At 41.7% G+C, this 18,557-nt stretch overlaps 1 protein-coding gene and 1 long non-coding RNA gene across 2 annotated transcripts in view; one reads left to right on the forward strand and one right to left on the reverse strand.

Annotated features, from left to right (window-relative positions):
- Positions 1-18,557, forward strand: part of LOC134626805 (transmembrane protease serine 9-like) — an 88,166-nt gene that overhangs the window by 64,825 nt on the left and 4,784 nt on the right. The window contains 5 exon segments of the mRNA XM_063472727.1: positions 10,831-11,005; positions 11,195-11,463; positions 13,511-13,656; positions 13,743-14,029; positions 15,053-15,232. Of these exon segments, the coding sequence (XP_063328797.1) occupies positions 10,831-11,005; positions 11,195-11,463; positions 13,511-13,656; positions 13,743-14,029; positions 15,053-15,232 (1,057 nt within the window).
- LOC134626570 (uncharacterized) lies at positions 4,526-5,878 on the reverse strand. Its single transcript, XR_010093827.1, has 3 exons — positions 5,723-5,878; positions 4,748-4,831; positions 4,526-4,624 (listed from the first exon to the last, which is right to left on the reverse strand). It is a non-coding gene; the product is annotated as an uncharacterized LOC134626570 (long non-coding RNA).

Consider the following 18,557-nt stretch of genomic DNA (forward strand, 5'->3'; position numbering starts at 1 on the left):
CCTGATAAAATTATAAAAATATTGCAAAAAAAAGTGTGCAAAAAGAGAACAGAATTATGTAATATTGACACCAAGTTTGAACTCTTGTTGTCACTTCTTGGTAAATGGACTGGTTCTTATATAGCATGTTCCTACTCTATCTGAGCACTCAAGGCACTTTATACAACTTGTTCATTCACCCAATCACGTTTCGAGGTTTTCAGTGCTACCTAACTAACATTCATACTCTGATCGATGCATCGGCGAGCAACCTGGGGTTAGCATCTTGCCCAATGACATTTGGCATACAGACTGGGATCAAACCAACAACCTTCTGGTTAGGGGGTGACCAACTCTACGACCTGAGCTACAGCCACCCGCCGCTTAAGGCTTAAGGTTCGAGAGTTTAGCCAAACACCAACATTTGAAGCAGTATTTCATCGGTGAAGTAAAGGTCCACATCGCATTTCTCACAGGTGGAGATGGTTGCATTGACTTTGCAAGATTTGCAACAACTCCACTTGTCACAGGTCAATGTGCAACCTTGTCATTGTGAACATAATCAGGAACTCCAACACGAACTCTCTTGGGTGGTGTTGCAGATGTGATATTCAGTGATGGCCGCCCCCTTTGTGAATGCAAAAGGATCGGGCAACTCTGCCTGGGAGCTGCTTTGTTTCAGCAACTTTTTAACACCATGTATTTTAAAGTCGCAGTGGTAAATCAAACATGCATTAACAACACTAAGCATGACGGTTTGCCAGAACAGGTAGAGACACCATCTCCATGACCTGCATGCATCATGTTCGATCCCTGCCATGAATTTGTTGAGCTCCACAGATGCTTTGTGATGAGTTTACGAAATATGAAAAGTAGGGTCAGTGCAAATATCGCAAGGTCAATGCAACGACCACCATCTGTGAGAAATGTCATGGGGTTTTTTGTCCCCCCTTCAGCCACTGTCTACTAGGACCAGAGAAGGTGCTTAAAACAACTCATCGCCCACTGGTGGAAAGTAAGAACATGTTCACTCCCCTTTTCCACACGGCTACACTCTGCCCAGCTGTAATGTCAACATCGTCTGTCAAATTTTAAACTTCACTGATGGCTTCCCTGAAGAAAACAATACCCATACGAGTTATTAACTGAGACAGTACATCAGGGCTAAATGAAACTGAACTATAAACAGCCCTAGGGAGATGATGAGGATTAGAATGAACCTCTGCATTTGTCCTTTTTACTTCGACGTGAGCAGGTACTCTCACAGTCTGGCTGAGGCAGACTGTATGACTGTATGTACTGTGGAAAAATCAAATGCAGACCAGAATGTGACCATTACAAAACAAAGGGCAAGGCGAACCAAGAGGAAACTAAACACTAGTGATGGCCCGCTTGAAGCTGACACTCCGGCGCATGTGTCAAGAAAACCAACACACTGCTTAAGAGGCACTGTGTCGAGGCTTGAGTCGTTTGGCCAGAGTCACGTGATCAGTGACGTCCGAAGCTTCGTTTAGAACGTAACCGATTCAGTGGTTTATAAGGAAGTGAATCATTCGCGGGATTTGAGGAGTGATGTAATGGTGAGAGACAGCAAACCACTGATCATGGCGCCAACGAGGAAGAGAGGAGGTCCTGTCGTGTGGAAGTATTTTGAGTGGATTTTGGTCAATACAGTGGGTTTGTGTTCTTGCTGTTTGCTTTTGTTTTGTGTGTTTTAATTATCTGAAAATGTGAAAAACTTAAAATGTCTGAACAAAACAAAAATCTGCTTTTCATAATATAAATATAATTAAATAACCTTAGAAAGACTTCAATTTGACTGAAATTTAATATAATAAAAAGAAGTATGTTTAAAATAATCTTAAAATTTTATTCTACAAAATGTGCAGCAATTTAATTTATTCTTTTTAGCTGATAGTCTGCAGGACACAGGACCGTATACCTGCATCTCTACAGTTTCTTTGCACTCCAGTCTCTTCTGTTCCATGTGAGGGGATTTTCTTTAAAGAAGGAGAAATTATCTCCAAGAAAAGAAACAGAGTGGAACAAATTCTCTTCTTAAATAAAAATGAATAAGGGTTACCTTAAATGCATCATGTTTTCACTTTACAAGTTCATAAGCATTTTCCTTTCCAGTTCACAATCAGTTCTACCTCCACGTCAAAATATGTATAAGAAAATTGGCCTAATATCATATTTATAAACATACCTGTGCAGCTGTCCAGTGATTAATTGCATAAGTACACGGAGGCAGGACCTCACAGCAGAAGCATACTCCATAATCTGTTGTACCTTATTATATGTGTATTATATGTATTTTTCATTTATTGTATTTACCAACATCCAGAAGTCACAAACAGAGAGACCACACCATGGCGCATGTTTAAACAAGGAAAGTTTATTGATCAAAATTATTTATTAAACAAATAAACATAACAATTTTCAAAGCTGTTTAAAGCAACACAACGGTGGCCCAATATCAGACATTATATTAGGCCACCGTAAAAAGACAGCATGAGTTAAATAAAATACCTGGGACATGAAACATGGCAGCTTAGAAACATGACGAGGAATAACAGACAACCTGACAAAGACTGAATGAGAAAACACAGACTAAGGCTGTGTCCGAATTCAGGGGAAGGATGCTCATAAGGACACTACCTACCTACGTCACAAGGTAGTGTCCTTAGACAGACGGGTAGTCAGGAAGTGAGCGGCTGTGGACAGCCCCCTTTTTTTCTCCATAGAAACTTTATTGAACAAACAATGAGTATTCAAACATAACAGATGGGCTGTGGACAGCCTCCTAGCCTTCAACTCCGCCCTTACTTGCGTGTTTTTCCGGTCGCTAGCGCCACAGCGCGAAAACTTTAAAATGGTCCCAGAAATGTCGCTCCGTTGTTTGGGCAATTTTAATTCTCGAGGAGCTAGAAAAATCTTATCGTTTTGTACCTTAGGCTCATCAGAGACAATCATATCCAGGTAAAATAATTTCCTTTAATCTACACGCATTTAGGAATTACTGAGATATTTACACGGATAATTGAAATATTGCCGGCGTTGTGCCAAAAAAGTGTTCGCCTGGCAAAACTGATTTCCAATGTTTCTGTGTGTAATATGTGTAATATCTTTATGTATGTTGGTAAATGGACTTCGGTGAACATGGTTTACTAAGGGGTTTTATATATACAATAATTACCTGTTGTTCAAGTATCTTTATAACTCTGGTTATAATGTAGGTACAATTGATATATTTGTTGCGCTGTCTGCTGTCCTCTTGGCCAGATTACTCTTAAAAAATAAATTTCTAATGTCAACAAGATTGTTTGTGAACTGGATAAATAAAGGATATATAAAAGTCAAAAACTGATTGCAGCTTCTACCTTGTTACAGGAATGTTGCTGGTGGCTCAAAGTGACTTGATATCATTGATGAGGGAAACATTTGACATATGTTTCACGTATTATAGACCAACAAGTTATTCATAGCAGGTTAAATACGAGCAATCAGTTTAGGGCAAAAACCGGAAATCAGTTTTTGGCAGACGATCATTTTTTGGCACAACATCGGTCATTCTTACACATGTACTGTATCATATAAAATATATAAACTAAATATCTTTGAAACATATAGAATCTAATCTTTTGTTGTCTGCTACAGAGTTACAAGTATTATACTAATAATATAGCATCCACCATCTCCTGCTTGCATATTTCTGAAAACATCTTAGTGGTGTGGCAGCCGTTGATTGAGCCAGCCCTGCAAACCCTGTGGATGGACGATGCAGTGGACAGTGGGAGGAAGCATCCTAAAGCTCTTTGCAGACCACCCTGTGTGATTCTCCACTCCCCGACCAGAAAAGACAAACCTCAGTTGCAGCACCCCATCCACGTCTGATCTTGCTCCGGCAGATTCAGCAACACTGCCAGACTTCCTGTAATCTATTACAGTTGTTCAAGAAACGGTCCAGGAACAGCTCACTCAGGTTAATCCTGTGTGAACAACTGAAAATACTGTTTTTTCATCTTTACATACTGTGTATTTGAAATATTCTTGTTTAATTGTTATTGTTATTTACTTTATTACTATCAAATAAATATCCAAGTAATACTGTTCAAAGTTAGCGTTATGTTCATACATGTTACAAATGCCTGTAAATCAAATTGAGTTCAGTGACAATTACTGTTTGTTCGAATCAATTTATTAATAACATAAAACCTTTAAACTAATGCAACACATATAACAATGTAACAAATATATTCAAATAAATAAATTTCTCAATACATAACTCATTTTGGAACTAATCTTTCTAGAAGTGAAAACAGTCTGTCCATCCTCTCCCTGCTCTCCTCTCCTCAGCCTCTCTTTGCTGCCTCATGTCCTCTCTGATGAGGTCTAGCAGCTCATCATCTCTTTTCCTCTTTCTCCCTGTCGTAGGTGGCTGAGCCGCTTCATCATCGCTGTCGTTTTGGTCACCCACTGCTGTGCTTGGCCCTGGAGTGTCCTCAGGGAGAGAGGACATTTGGACAAGAGGCTTAATGGAAGGTCTCTGTCCTATCACCTCATCCATGAGGGCAAACCAGGGCCAAGTAGCAGCAGTGGGCTTCCCACTGACCCCCTCTCCTGAGCCTGGATACTTGCAATCCTAAAGGCAGAGGAAATCAAAAATGACAGCAGGCAAATAAAAACACCACAACAACTCTTAGTAATTGCACATTTATTAACGTGTGTTCTTAAGAATTATCTTCTTGATAACACACATACGTACTTTGTATTCTTTAAAGTTATCTCATGTCTTCTGGCCTGCAAGGGGGTGACTTTCCCCTGCAGGTCCATCTTCTCCAGAATTGTCCTGATCACACACAACAAATAAGAGAAGAAAGGAAACCATGGCAACTATGTTAATCCCTAAACCCAAAAGTTTTCACAGCAGAACACCAGAGGAACACCGTCTGGACATCACAGGTTCTGTACAGCAGCGGTCCGTGAGTCGTTTGGTACCGGGCCACGAGAGTTGAGGCTCCGCTGTGAAATTTATGGTTTTCAGGGGTTTTATCGTTAACTCGGTTTCCCTGGGTCTTTCCCTTGTTGTAGTTTCGTGTCTTATTTTGAAAGAAATATTTACACGTTACCATAGCGACCAGAGAGCATTAAGCGGCAGAGAGGAGGATGTTACTCTCAATATTGGCGCATTTTCAGGAGGACGCTGCTAATAAAGTTACACAATTACACAGCACATTCACGTTTATTATTATATTTACAAAATACCACAGTTTTTGTCTTGGTCGGATCATTTTATGTGGTTGTATGTATCCGCGATACCTTAAAGGCTCCGTGTCTGACATAAACCGGTCTGTGGCGTAAAAAAAGGTTGGGGACCGCTGCTGTAGCATGAGGGTTAATAGGACCGCACTCATATGAATATGATGTGTAAACTGATTTATTCTTGTACCTCCACGCCGTAGCGGCCCAATTCTTCACCCAGTGAAGAGGTGATCGTTTTCTCCTCGTTTTAATAAATTAAGTCGTTTGGTCTTTGTTCCCCACAACATATCACCAATTCGAAAAAATCTAAATTAGCTGTATGTAAGCGGCAATACATGAAAAATCGCGGGACCCCCCATACAAACTGGTTTACGGTTATTTTAAAGAAAAGAAACATGTCTATGCAGATGCCCAAAGCTTAACAAAACGACCACTATAACAATTTAACTTTTGTACAACCAGATTTTCATATGCTTACATTTGAAAGTGTTTTCCTCTCCCGCTTCGACCACCATCGTTATCAGAAACAAATCTCCTCTATGACCCGCAATGAATCCTGGGATATAGTAGGACATGAAGGATACATCGGACCATCCTTAGAATTCAGGGCAAAGTAGGACGCATTTGTCGCCACATTTTGAGCACTCTTTGAATTCGGACAGCCTTGGTCTCGTCGCCGTGACGTCATTGCCTCCAAATATGGCATTGAAGCGTCCTTCCTCTGAATTCGGACACGACTAACCCTCAAATTCACGGAAAAGTAGGACACATTTGTCGCCACATTTTGAGTGCTCTTTGAATTCGGACCGTCCTCGTCGCGTCGCTGTGACGTCATTGCCTCCAAATATGGCATTTTAAGCATCCTTCCCCTGAATTCGGACACAGCCTAAATACACACAAGGGTGATTAGGGGAAGTGGAAACACAGCTGACACTAATCTGACATAACAAGACAAAGGAAGCAAAACCGACTACACTGACACAGGACACAGACCTTCAAAATAAAACAGGAAACATGAAACGCAGACATGAAATACATGAGACTAACCAGAAGATGTAACAGAAACATAACTAGATTAAACTTGAAGCAACTAAATAATGAACCTTCATTCTTCTTCTTCAAAATATAACAAAAGAGATCAAAAACCAAATGACAGCGCTGGCTCACAGACCCTGTCTCAACATTTGGAAACCTGCCACAGGAAAGAGGAACTGCATCAGGTGTAGGCAAAATAGCTGCTGTTGCAACACTACCTCAGACCTCAGCTTCAAAAGCCAACTCCTCTTCACAAGTAACCATCTCTCTCTCTTCATCCCTGACATGTTGAGTAGGATATCTTCAGTAGAAACTGTGAAATCACCATCACCCTAGATCAGCTCACCTGCATCAGTGTTATCAATTACACCTATCACATGATCAGTTTCCATCCAGAACAAACCAAAGAAGCTGCTGAGAAAAAGCTCTATCGGCAAAATCTACTCCATGAGGAAAAAGGATGAGTTCAAGTGCTTCCTCACCTTTTCTCTCCAACACCACCAGAGGTAGGAAAAAAGAAAAGAAAAGATTATAGGAGGAAAGAGCACATGTGGAAAACCACAGTGGGTGGGTGCCGGTTTAGCTCACTGGAATGAGCAGGTGTGCGTATGCCACACAGCTGAGAGTGTCTTCCTCTCTCTTACCTGTGAGTCTTCACTGTCCCTACTGAAAATAAAACACACACAAAAAAAAGCACAGTGGGTCACAAACTGCTGAGCACAAAAAAACTGCACCTGGAACACAAACGTATGAAAAACACACACAAATCAACAATCTTGTGTAGTGTGTGTGTTTTTGTGGGGGAATGTGTGTGCTTACGTATGTAGGTGTGTGTCATGAAATGTTTTTGACTTTTGGACTCTCTCCGTGAGTGACGTAGTTAAAGACTGTAGGGGTGGATGTGTTCAGACCTGATTTTAGATCAAATAGAGTGTCATTCAAATTCCTCCGTTGTGCAAATTTGGAAAGAAATCTGAACCTTTATTATCTGAAGCATCAGGAAAAAAAAACCCTGTATGCTCCACAGAGTGTGAAAGATGTCTGCGAGGTTGGTGTTCACTGAGTGACAGATTAGTATCAGACTAATGTTACTACACAGGAATGCTGACAGGTGAGATTCAGCTGATGATGTTCTGCCATTGTTCTTCCTGTACAGGTCAGCTGAAGGTCTCATAGTGATCTGGGACTGTAAATGACACAAAATGAAATGTCTCATGGAGGGGGGAGGCAGAGTCAGAGAGGCTGAGATGATCTGAGAGGAGGAGGGAGGGGGGATATACCGGACAGAGGATGATGAAGATGGAGCTGCCAGGCAGGAGGAGAAGAGATAGACGTGAGCGAAGAATCTTGGATGTAGTGAAGGAGGACATGCAGAGGGTTGGAGTGACAAAGGAAGATGCTGGGATAAGAGGACAGGAGGAGGTGGAGGCAGATGATCTGCTGTGGTGACCTCTAAAGGGAGCAGGTGGAAGAAGACGACAAGTTTTATAGTTTATGAGTTTATGACCAGTGACTTTGCTCACATGCGGGGTCCCTCAAGAGTCCAATCTTGGTCCACATCTTTTTTTCCTTTTAGAAGTATAGGACGCGCTTATGTCCCATCCATCTCATCCTTTTCAGAGTGACAGGAGCCTATCCCAGGGCTCCATGGTACACCCTGCACAGGTCGCCAGGCTGTTGCAGGACTAACACATAGAGACAAACAACCATGCACACTCACATCTATGGGCAATGTAGAGTTACCACTTAGAGCTTTTATTCACATGTCAGTCTAAAACAGCATCAGTGTTGAGAGTCCGGTTAACACAACTTTTAATACTCCTTTTCTAAAAATTGATGTGTTATCTTAAAATCCTGAAAGAGCCTCAGTTGTGCCAAAAGCCTGATTTAATGATCAATAATTTTGGTACATTGATGAACGGTTAGCTTACATCATATTTCTGATTGTGCTGCTGAATAGTACAGCACTTCTCAAGATCAGCTGAAGCAAAATGACTTCAGGAAATCAGGGGATGCAGATGAAATGCATTAAGGCTGCCACGTAGACACTGGAGAAACTCAGGTGCTGACCATAGTTTCTGACCCAAAACAAAATCCGTGCGTAACTCTACGCAGGAGGTCCATCAGGTTACTGGGAATAGAAAAGATTTTGTGTTTTTTTGTTGAAGTGAAATCATGATTCCTCTTATCCGGGTCACCCCTCTCACATCGCCCATATTGGCTTCTTTGCTTTGTCACTGTGTCTGATGAGAGGAAATGAGCTGCAATGTTGGGCGTGTCGTCAGACAGGTGTTGGTGTGGGCTGCACCGCAGACAGAGAGGAGGAGGAGAGAGGAAGGTTATTTATGCCTCAGCAGGTCTGGAGGTATGGATCTTACAGCGATGGCTTTCTACAAAGTGATGTGTTTGGCTGCTGGGCTGATGCTCCTGACCCAAGGTAAGAGCTCTCTGCACACACCTGCATCAGGTACGACTCAGAGGGTGAAAACACTCAGGAGCACATCGCTTCACTTTAAAGTGACACTGCAGGAAATAACACGGCAGGAAAAGGAGGACTGGTGGTTTATTTTAGGTTCACAGATAAATGTGATGATCTGTTTGGTTTGGAAGCAGCTGAGAGGTTTTAACTTCTTTATTTCACCTTAACTTTTGTTGGTTTATTCAATCAGCTTTGATTGACAGACGTGATTTATTCATGAGGATCTAAACGTGTGACAAAGGACAAAGGAGGATATTCACCTTAACCTGATCTAAGATTATTATTAAAGCTTAAACATTTCAGATCAATGACTGAGTTCCAGTACATGTACATATATCGTGTTTCAGAGCTCATGATCACATGATATAATAATATAAATGTCATATATAATATATCTGTTTTATTGTAAATTTTTCTCCTGATTCTTCAGCAGCAGTTTTACTTTCTGTCCTGTCAATAAAGCTTCATTCAAACTTGGCTGTGATTCAAACCTCTCATAAAAGTTTCTTTATGAGTGGTTTGAATCTTTATGTTTATTAATGATTATTTGATGGTTGTTTATAACTTTAAAACTGCTCTCTGTGCGTATGCCCGGCTTTCTGCAGCTGCTGTCTTCACTACATGAATCACACTAATGGCATCTGAAAAAGAAACAGAAAGGATTATTTTTAATTTCCTCCAACAGTAAAGGTTTATTTTATAAATATTTGTCAATAAAATTAAAGCTACCTCGTCATTATTTAGTGACATTAAGTGTCGAGTTTCAGATTTAGTAAATATTTTAGATCTGCTTTCATGATCATATCTCAGTCTGCACAATGTGGACTGAAATGTTGTATCACTTTAGTTAAAATTTAAAAAATGTTTGTCTTTAATATTTAATTGGATATATATTCAAGGGGAAAGCTGGCTGGCTTATTTCTTTATTTCAGTCATTCATGGGATTATTAGCTGCAGCTTTAACTGGCTGAGACGTTTCTAAAAGATCTCTGAGCTTTGGAGAAGTTTTTTAAATGAAAAGTGTGACAGTGATGTGCATCAGTTTGTTGTGCCAGTTGAAGATGTTTATGTTGAAGTGCGTTAGATTCTGAGAAGGTGCCGCGTTGTTTGTGTCCAAACTGATTCAGAAGGTGAATCAGAAATATGAGGAAAGACCTTTTCTATCAAATGATGGAGTACTTGTGGAGGGTGGAAAATGAAAATACCGTGTGTGCAGCCCAGACCAACACACGCACACACACACACACACACACACACAGATGAGGAAACACAGCACGATAACAATCCTCTCAGAAATGGAGGTAAAACCAGTCTATGGAACGAAAACAATAACAGTGTAACACACACACACATACAAAAACTACCTACAAAGATTGTGTTTAACAGATGGATGAAGCTGCCCACTGGCGTCATTGGCTGCTTTGCTCGGTCAATGATTAGCTGGAATTATTGGAATGGAGTCCAGTGGGTGGTGTCATCCGTCTGTTAATGAAGAAATACCACCGATGTAAAACTAATAGAATAAACAACACATACAGTGCATATAAATATATATGAATATATATACAAGTTGAAAATTTCCCAAAATACATTCAATTAGTTAACAGGTGGCAACATAAACAAAACTGGTCACATAATCAAGATTTTAAAGGGTCTGTTAGTACAGTCACCTCACAGCAGCCGTGTCATTGGTCAGATGATGTCATTAAAATTCTCCAACATGGGGGCTGACTCACTACTGGAGCCTCTGCTGGATGCTTATAGCTAACCACAGACAATCAACTTTCCCACTATTATTAACGACAGTGAACTAATCACAGAACGATGAATGGAGATCTTTTGTTTAAACATTGTTTGTTTTCTGTGTTTCAGAGTCTGAGTCACAGCTGGATGGTAAGATAAAGTTTCTTTGTGTAATGATTTACTGTTATGTGTAATAAATCTTTAGAGTGTCATATGAATATTAGTTTGTGAGTGAACTGTAGACTCCCAGGATCACTGTGTCCTCACTCAGCAGTTTGTAATGCTGAGAGTTTACAGCTCATACAGTAATGCTCACTCTGTGTTTTAATGTCTGTCTTCAGTTTGTGGTCAGGCGGCTCTGAACACCAGGATTGTAGGAGGACAGGTGGCCCCTGTTGGCAGCTGGCCCTGGCAGGTCAGTCTGCAAACATCTGGGTCCCACTTCTGTGGAGGATCCCTCATTAACAGTCAGTGGGTGCTGACTGCTGCTCACTGCTTTAGAAGGTGAGTAATGAGGCTGAAGCTGCACACTAAACAAGATTTAAAGAGATTATGGAGGGTCCTAATCTGGGGGCTCAGGGGGGTAACAGGATAAATATTTAACAGGGCGGGAAGTCAAACTTTATATATGTTTTCTCGTCTATAACAATTGTAATAACTGTGCACTGTTTGTGTCTCTCCTGATGATCTCAGCAGTACTCCAACCGGTCTGACTGTGAATCTGGGTCTTCAGAGTCTACAGGGATCTAATCCCAGTGCAGTGTCTCTGACAGTAACACAGATCATCAAACATCCAAACTACAACTCTGGTACCAACGACAACGACATCTGCCTCCTGCAGCTCTCCTCACCGGTGACTTTCAGCAGCTACATTTCTCCCGTCTGCCTGGCAGCTTCAGACAGCACCTTCTACAGCGGCGTTAACAGCTGGGTCACCGGCTGGGGCGATATAGGAAGTGGAGGTGGGTCACTGGTTAGAACAGATTAATATTGTCTGAGGATGACAGGAAACAAACAGCTTCTCCAAAGTATCCATAAAGGAGGCCTTTGTCTGCTTATTTCATGATTCTGTTGCTGAAGAGAAGCCTGAATAAGTTTCAGAAACTATGATTTATGAATTTATAGAAAAGACACCAAATTTCTGAGCCAACCTCAAAGGAAATGTTTGTGTAACGCAATCTGTACTTAAAATGAAAAGGTAGGTGTTGTGAGCTGGAAGGTCAAAGTGCTACTATTCACCAATCTCCTGGCTGGCTCGCCACTTGTAACGCAATCTGTACTTACACCAATGCTTGAATGCTTGGAAATCAGGACTGTTGACCTTGGGCAGTTCACTAGGTGTCGGTATCATCAATTTCACCCCGATGTCTAGGCCCAGAATCACAGTTTCTCTAGAAATAGGTTACAAGAATTCAAATGTGTCCCAAATATCTGTATCCCATCAGAGGCTAGTTTCGTAAAGGAGATTGGTAGTAGCTGCTCCACCACAGGAACAGTAAGGCTTCCAGCACACAATGGACACCACACTCACTTAACATAAACACATTTATTAAACACAATTTTAAATAATAAACCCCTTTTCTGTAGTGTCTTTCCACTCAGTGTCCCAATAAAAATAAAAATAAATGCAAATATGTATCCTTTAAGGTCCTTTGGCCAAAAGAAAATCACCTGAGCTCAGGGAAAAGTAAAGTGCACGTTGGGGCCCTTTGAATTGTTCCTACCGCTCTGTTGGAACGGTGTAGCATCCAATAATAGCATCCAGCAAGCAGAAGCATCCGTCCTCAGCAAAGACCATCTACCAGCTGAGACATCAGATGAAGACTTCCCCAAGGCAGTTCATCCAGCAGGATCCAGGGCACCAAAAGGGCAAACAAACCAGCCTACACACAAGTGTGCAGAAGAATTAACCAAAAATGTTCATAAGTCTCAGTACCACTGACTCAGTGTCCATGTCACTAACGGCTTATTTAACAGTCTTACCATAATAATATAGACTTGTCAAAATAAAAATATAACAGAACATAAATGCTGTTAACAATGTTTATTAATGTTGTTCTCTTAGGCATAACATAACTCTGTAACTGACCTCGTGTCGGCCGCCATTTTAGGGCATTAGCCAGGCTCGCTTAACAGTTAGCTTGCTAACAGTCAGGTAACAACACACATTATACAATATTTAGCCTCTTCCTTAACAAACATGACAGTGGTAGATTTGATACCTCGCTGCAGCATAATAAGGCACAAAACATTTCATGCGAACATGAGCTGCAAGCTAACTCACCAGAGGGGTTCATGTAATAGCGAATGGCTGTCGGATTCAGCTCAGCTTCACGTTCGTAACCGCTACAAGACTCCTTTTTCTAACAACATATTAAAACATTAGCTTCAAGTATAAAGGTTTTTAAAACTATTTACAGCAACTCAAATGTCTACTGTACCCGAATTTCCAGGTCGCAGAGGGCACGAGAGCAGCATGCGCCTCACCGGACGAATGGAAGAAAAAACTCTGTAGCTGGACTAGGGAGTGGCTATGCGCACAGCACAGTGGTGCGTTCAGTGACTACCAAATAATCAGAAATCCCATACTCAAAAAATGACCTGGGTTACATTTGTAAAAAAGAAACTGGCCTCATGCATTTTCGTTTTTGATGATAAACCTGTGCGCGTGGAGGGGAAACAGACTTTATAAACACTAAAAGAAACATGGACTGAAATATTTGGGAAATGTCTGCAGCATCAAAGATAGAGATACGAACAGAACGTCAAAAACACTTTAAAAAACTGTTTGTGCATTTTTTTTACTTTTAATCAGATTTGTCTGGTGGTTCAATATATACAGCTTTCTGTCATGTGACCACTGAAAGTGGGAAATCCTTTGAGGTAAAACTTATTCACCACCAGAATAAATGCCTGGAAGTGGACCGATCCTTTGTTTACTGTTCTGCTTTGTACCTTTAATCTGTCACACGCTGTTTATTAAACAGATTTTGTTTTTTACCCCTTCAGTGTCGCTTCCTTCTCCACAAAACCTGATGGAGGTGCAGGTTCCTGTTGTGGGAAACAGGCAGTGTAACTGTGACTATGGAGTGGGATCAATAACTGACAACATGATCTGTGCCGGGTTAAGTGCAGGAGGAAAGGACTCCTGTCAGGTGATTGTTGTTACCTGTGTTTGGCACATTTTCACCTTCTACAGTTTCTTCTCCTCAGCTGACAGTAAATGTTTCTGCTCTCAAAGGGGGATTCAGGAGGTCCAATGGTGAGCAAGCAGAGCAGTCGCTGGATTCAGGCGGGAATCGTCAGTTTTGGGGAAGGTTGCGCCTTGCCGAATTTTCCAGGAGTCTACACCAGAGTATCCCAGTACCAGACCTGGATCAACAGCCAGATCTCCTCCAACCAGCCGGGCTTCATGACGTTCACGTCCACTGGGACCAACAGTGACCTCAGTGTTACCTGCACAGGACTGCCACCAGTGCCAACCACCACCACCACTTCAACTACCACCACCACTATCACCACCACCACCCCTACAACCACGACCCCTACAACCACTACCCCTACAACCATGACCCCTAAAACTACCACCACCCCTACAACTACCACCACACCTAAAACGACGACTACCCCTACATCCACCACCCCTCCAACCACCACCCCTAAAACAATCACAACCCCTAAAACCCTCACCCCTCAAGCCACAACCCTTAAAACAACAACTACCCCTACATCCACCACTCCTAAAACTACCACCACCCCTCCAAACACCACCCCTAAAACTACCACCACCCCTCCAAAAACCACCCCTAAAACAACCACTACCCCTACATCCACCACCACTCCAACCACCACCCCTCCAAACACCACCGCTAAAACTACCACCACCCCTAAAACAACCACTACCCCTACATCCACCACCCCTAAAACAACCACCACCCCTAAAACCACCACCCCTCCAACCACAACTCCTAAAACTACCACCACTCCTCCAAAAACCACCCCTAAAACAAACACTACCCCTACATCCACCACCACTCCAAAAACCACCCCTAAAACCACCACTACCCCTACAACCACGACCCCTAAAACTACCACCACTCCTCCAAAGACCACGCCTAAAACTACCACCACTCCTCCAAAAACCACGCCTAAAACAACCACCACCCCTAAAACTACCACCACTCCTCCAAAAACCACGCCTAAAACAACCACCACCCCTAAAACTATGACCACTCCTCCAAAAACCACGCCTAAAACAACCACCACGACCCCTCCAGCCACCACCCCTAAAACTACCACTACAGCAAATGTAAATCCTAATAACCCCAAACATGACACAAATATGCAAGCCAACATCACAAATACTGCTACAACAATCTTAATCCCTGCCACAACCACCCACACCACTACAACAACCACCCTGCTTCCAGCCACTCCCCAGCGTAAGTGCCCATCATGGCAACACTTTATTAAAGAAAACAATCTAACTTTTACTCTAGTCTAAAATACTTGAACTGATGGGTTTATTTGGTCCAAGTTTTTTGTTTTTTTCTCCTCAGCAGTGGTCTGTGGACAAGCACCGAGGAGTTCTCACATTTTGGGGGGAACTTCAGTGGCGACAGCCGGTTCATGGCCATGGATGGCAAGCTTACAGAAAAATGGAAGTCACGTGTGCGGTGGGACTCTGGTGGCCTTGGACTCTGTGCTGAGCAATGCCGACTGTTTCTCAAGGTGAGTTGGAGCTGAGGTTGAAGTTTGCACAATTTAATCAACAAAAATTAGTACTGCACGCTGGGTGACGTGGATAACACCTGTGCACCATTTAAATACTGACTGGTTGACAAGTTGACCAGAACAGGGAAGGAAGAAATAGCAGAGTGCACAAGGACTGGAAGAATCACAGGAAAGACATACAAAAATATAGCATGAAGAGCACAGCTGCAGTTGTAACTTTTCATTGTTTTTAATTTTCTTCATCACTTCAGCTCTTTGTATGTTGGGATGTCGCTCCTCTCTAAATTTGCCTGACCAAAAACAGCACGAGTAAGAGTTTTAACATGTTTGCATTTTATGCTCAATCATAATTTATCTATTAGACAGCAAAAAACAAAGAGACAAGCAGCACCACAAATGTAATGAACTTATCTTTCTAGTTGATGTGTTTTTCATCACAACAAGGTTTACTTGCTCTCTGCTTGCAAACTGAAGTAGAACTGCAAAACCATTTATGATTTATAATAGGTACCTTTTTTATCTAGAACAAAGTTTTTCTCAACATATTATTAAAATAGTGTTTTAGATTACTGTTTTAACAAAAAATCTTTTTCAGATTTACACTCACTACTTTTTACAGTTCAAACTGACTCAATGCATTGTAAACCAACTGTATTCCACTGTGGATCAGTCCACCAGTGAAAACTGTGCTCAACAGACTACAAATGTAACCGTCCCTTTAAGGAAATGAGCGAGTCTTTAAAAATGGAAACTGAACACAGTCCGAGCAGATCAGCTGATCTCACTGCCAGCCCACATCACCTGATGGTGCCACACTTCTACACTTTCCACACATGTAACTGGTCAGTCCCACACAGGGTTAGCATTTAAGCTGATTCTGTGCTAAATCTAGTCCAAAGGTACTTTGTCATATACAATCTATAGAAATATAACAAGGCTTTGATTCAGCCTGCTGTGATTGGTCCATTTGACAGCAGCATTTTCTCTGACATGTTTCTGGATACTTTTTTTTCAAACCAACTTGGAGAGAAACTTCACTGCTAACTGGTTACTTCCTTTTAAAATGGAGTTTTTCCTTCCCGCTGTTGCCAAAGTGCTTGCTCATAGGGGGTCTTATGATTGTTGGGTTTTTAACTGTATGTATTATTGTAGGGTCTACTAGAGTTGACTGTTGTTTTGATTTGGCGCTGTATAAATAAAATTGAAGTGAATTGTTTTGACAGTGGTTACCGTGGATCTGCAAGCCACAATGCAACCCACCTCCAGCCCTGTTCCCGACCTAACATCACACCTGCCGTCATGGATGCTGCTCTGCATGGAGTTCATCTAGTTAAATATATACCTCTTTAATAAGACCCTGGCCTGAATGTCACCAGGTTCAAATCTGTAAAACTTGGGCCCCATGAAGTTCAATTCAATTCAATTCAATTTTATTTATATGGTGCCAAATCACAACAAAAGTCGCCTCAGGCCGCTTTATATTGTACAGTAGATACAGAGAAAAGCCCAACAATCATATGACCCCCTATGAGCAAGCACTTTGGCGACAGTGGGAAGGAAAAACTCCCTTTTAACAGGAAGAAACCTCCGGCAGAACCAGGCTCAGGGAGGGGCGGGGCCATCTGCTGCGACCGGTTGGGGTGAGAGAAGGAAGACAGGATAAAGACATGCTGTGGAAGAGAGACAGAGATTAATAACAGATATGATTCAATGCAGAGAGGTCTATTAACACATAGTGAGTGAGAAAGGTGACTGGAAAGGAAAAACTCAATGCATCATGGGAATCCCCGGCAGCCTACGTCTATTGCAGCATAACTAAGGGAGGATTCAGGGTCACCTGGTCCAGCCCTAACTATATGCTTTAGCAAAAAGGAAAGTTTGAAGCCTAATCTTAAAAGTAGAGATAGTGTCTGTCTCCTGAATCCAAACTGGAAGCTGGTTCCACAGAAGAGGGGCCTGAAAACTGAAGGCTCTGCCTCCCATCCTACTTTTAAATACTCTAGGAACAACAAGTAAGCCTGCAGTGTGAGAGCGAAGTGCTCTAATAGGGTGATATGGCACCACAAGGTCATTAAGATAAGATGGGGCCTGATTATTTAAGACCTTGTATGTGAGGAGCAGGATTTTGAATTCTGGATTTAACAGGAAGCCAATGAAGGGAAGCCAAAACAGGAGAAATCTGCTCTCTCTTTCTAGTCCCTGTCAGGACTCTTGCTGCAGCATTTTGGATTAACTGAAGGCTTTTCAGCGGGTTTTTAGGACATCCTGATAATAATGAATTACAGTAGTCCAGCCTGGAAGTAATAAATGCATGAACTAGTTTTTCAGCATCACTCTGAGACAGGATATTTCTAACTTTAGAGATGTTGCACAAATGGAAGAAAGCAGTCTTACATATTTGTTTAATATGTGCATTGAAGGACATGTCCTGGTCAAAAATGACTCCAAGGTTCCTCACAGCATTACTGGAGGCCAAGGTAATGCCATCCAGAGTAAGAATCTGGTTAGATACCATATTTCTAAGATTTTCAGGGCCGAGTACAATAACCTCAGTTTTATCTGAATTAAGAAGCAGAAAGTTAGCGGCCATCCAGGTCTTTATGTCTTTAAGACATTCCTGCAGTTTAACTAATTGGTGTGTGTTACCTGGCTTCATGGACAGATAGAGCTGCGTGTCATCTGCATAGCAGTGAAAATGTATGCTATGTCTTCTAATGATACTGCCTAAGGGAAGCATGTATAATGTAAATAGAATTGGTCCTAGCACTGAACCCTGTGGAACACCATAATTGACCTCAGTGTGTGAAGAGGACTCTCCATTTACATGTACAAATTGGAGTCTATTAGATAGATATGATACAAACCACTGCAGTGCAGTACCTGTAATACCTACAGCATGTTCTAATCACTCTAATAGGATATTATGGTCGACAGTATCGAACGCTGCACTGAGGTCTAGCAGGACAAGCACAGAGATGAGTCCACTGTCAGAGGCCATAAGAAGATCATTTGTAACCTTCACTAAAGCTGTTTCTGTGCTGTGATGAGCTCTGAAACCTGACTGAAACTCTTCAAATAAGCCATTCCTCTGCAGATGATCTGTTACCTGTTTGACAACTACTCTTTCAAGGATGTTTGATATGAAAGGAAGGTTGGAGACTGGCCTATAATTAGCTAAGACTGCTGGGTCTAGAGATGCTTTTTGAGTAAAGGTTTAACTACAGCCAGCTTGAAGGCCTGTGGTACATAGCTGATTATTAGAGATAGGTTAATCATATTTAAGATTGAAGAATTAATTAATGGCAGGACTTCTTTGAGCATT

This window comes from Pelmatolapia mariae, linkage group LG4 (assembly GCF_036321145.2).
Source record: "Pelmatolapia mariae isolate MD_Pm_ZW linkage group LG4, Pm_UMD_F_2, whole genome shotgun sequence".
In the NCBI taxonomy this organism is placed as follows: Eukaryota; Metazoa; Chordata; class Actinopteri; order Cichliformes; family Cichlidae; genus Pelmatolapia; species Pelmatolapia mariae.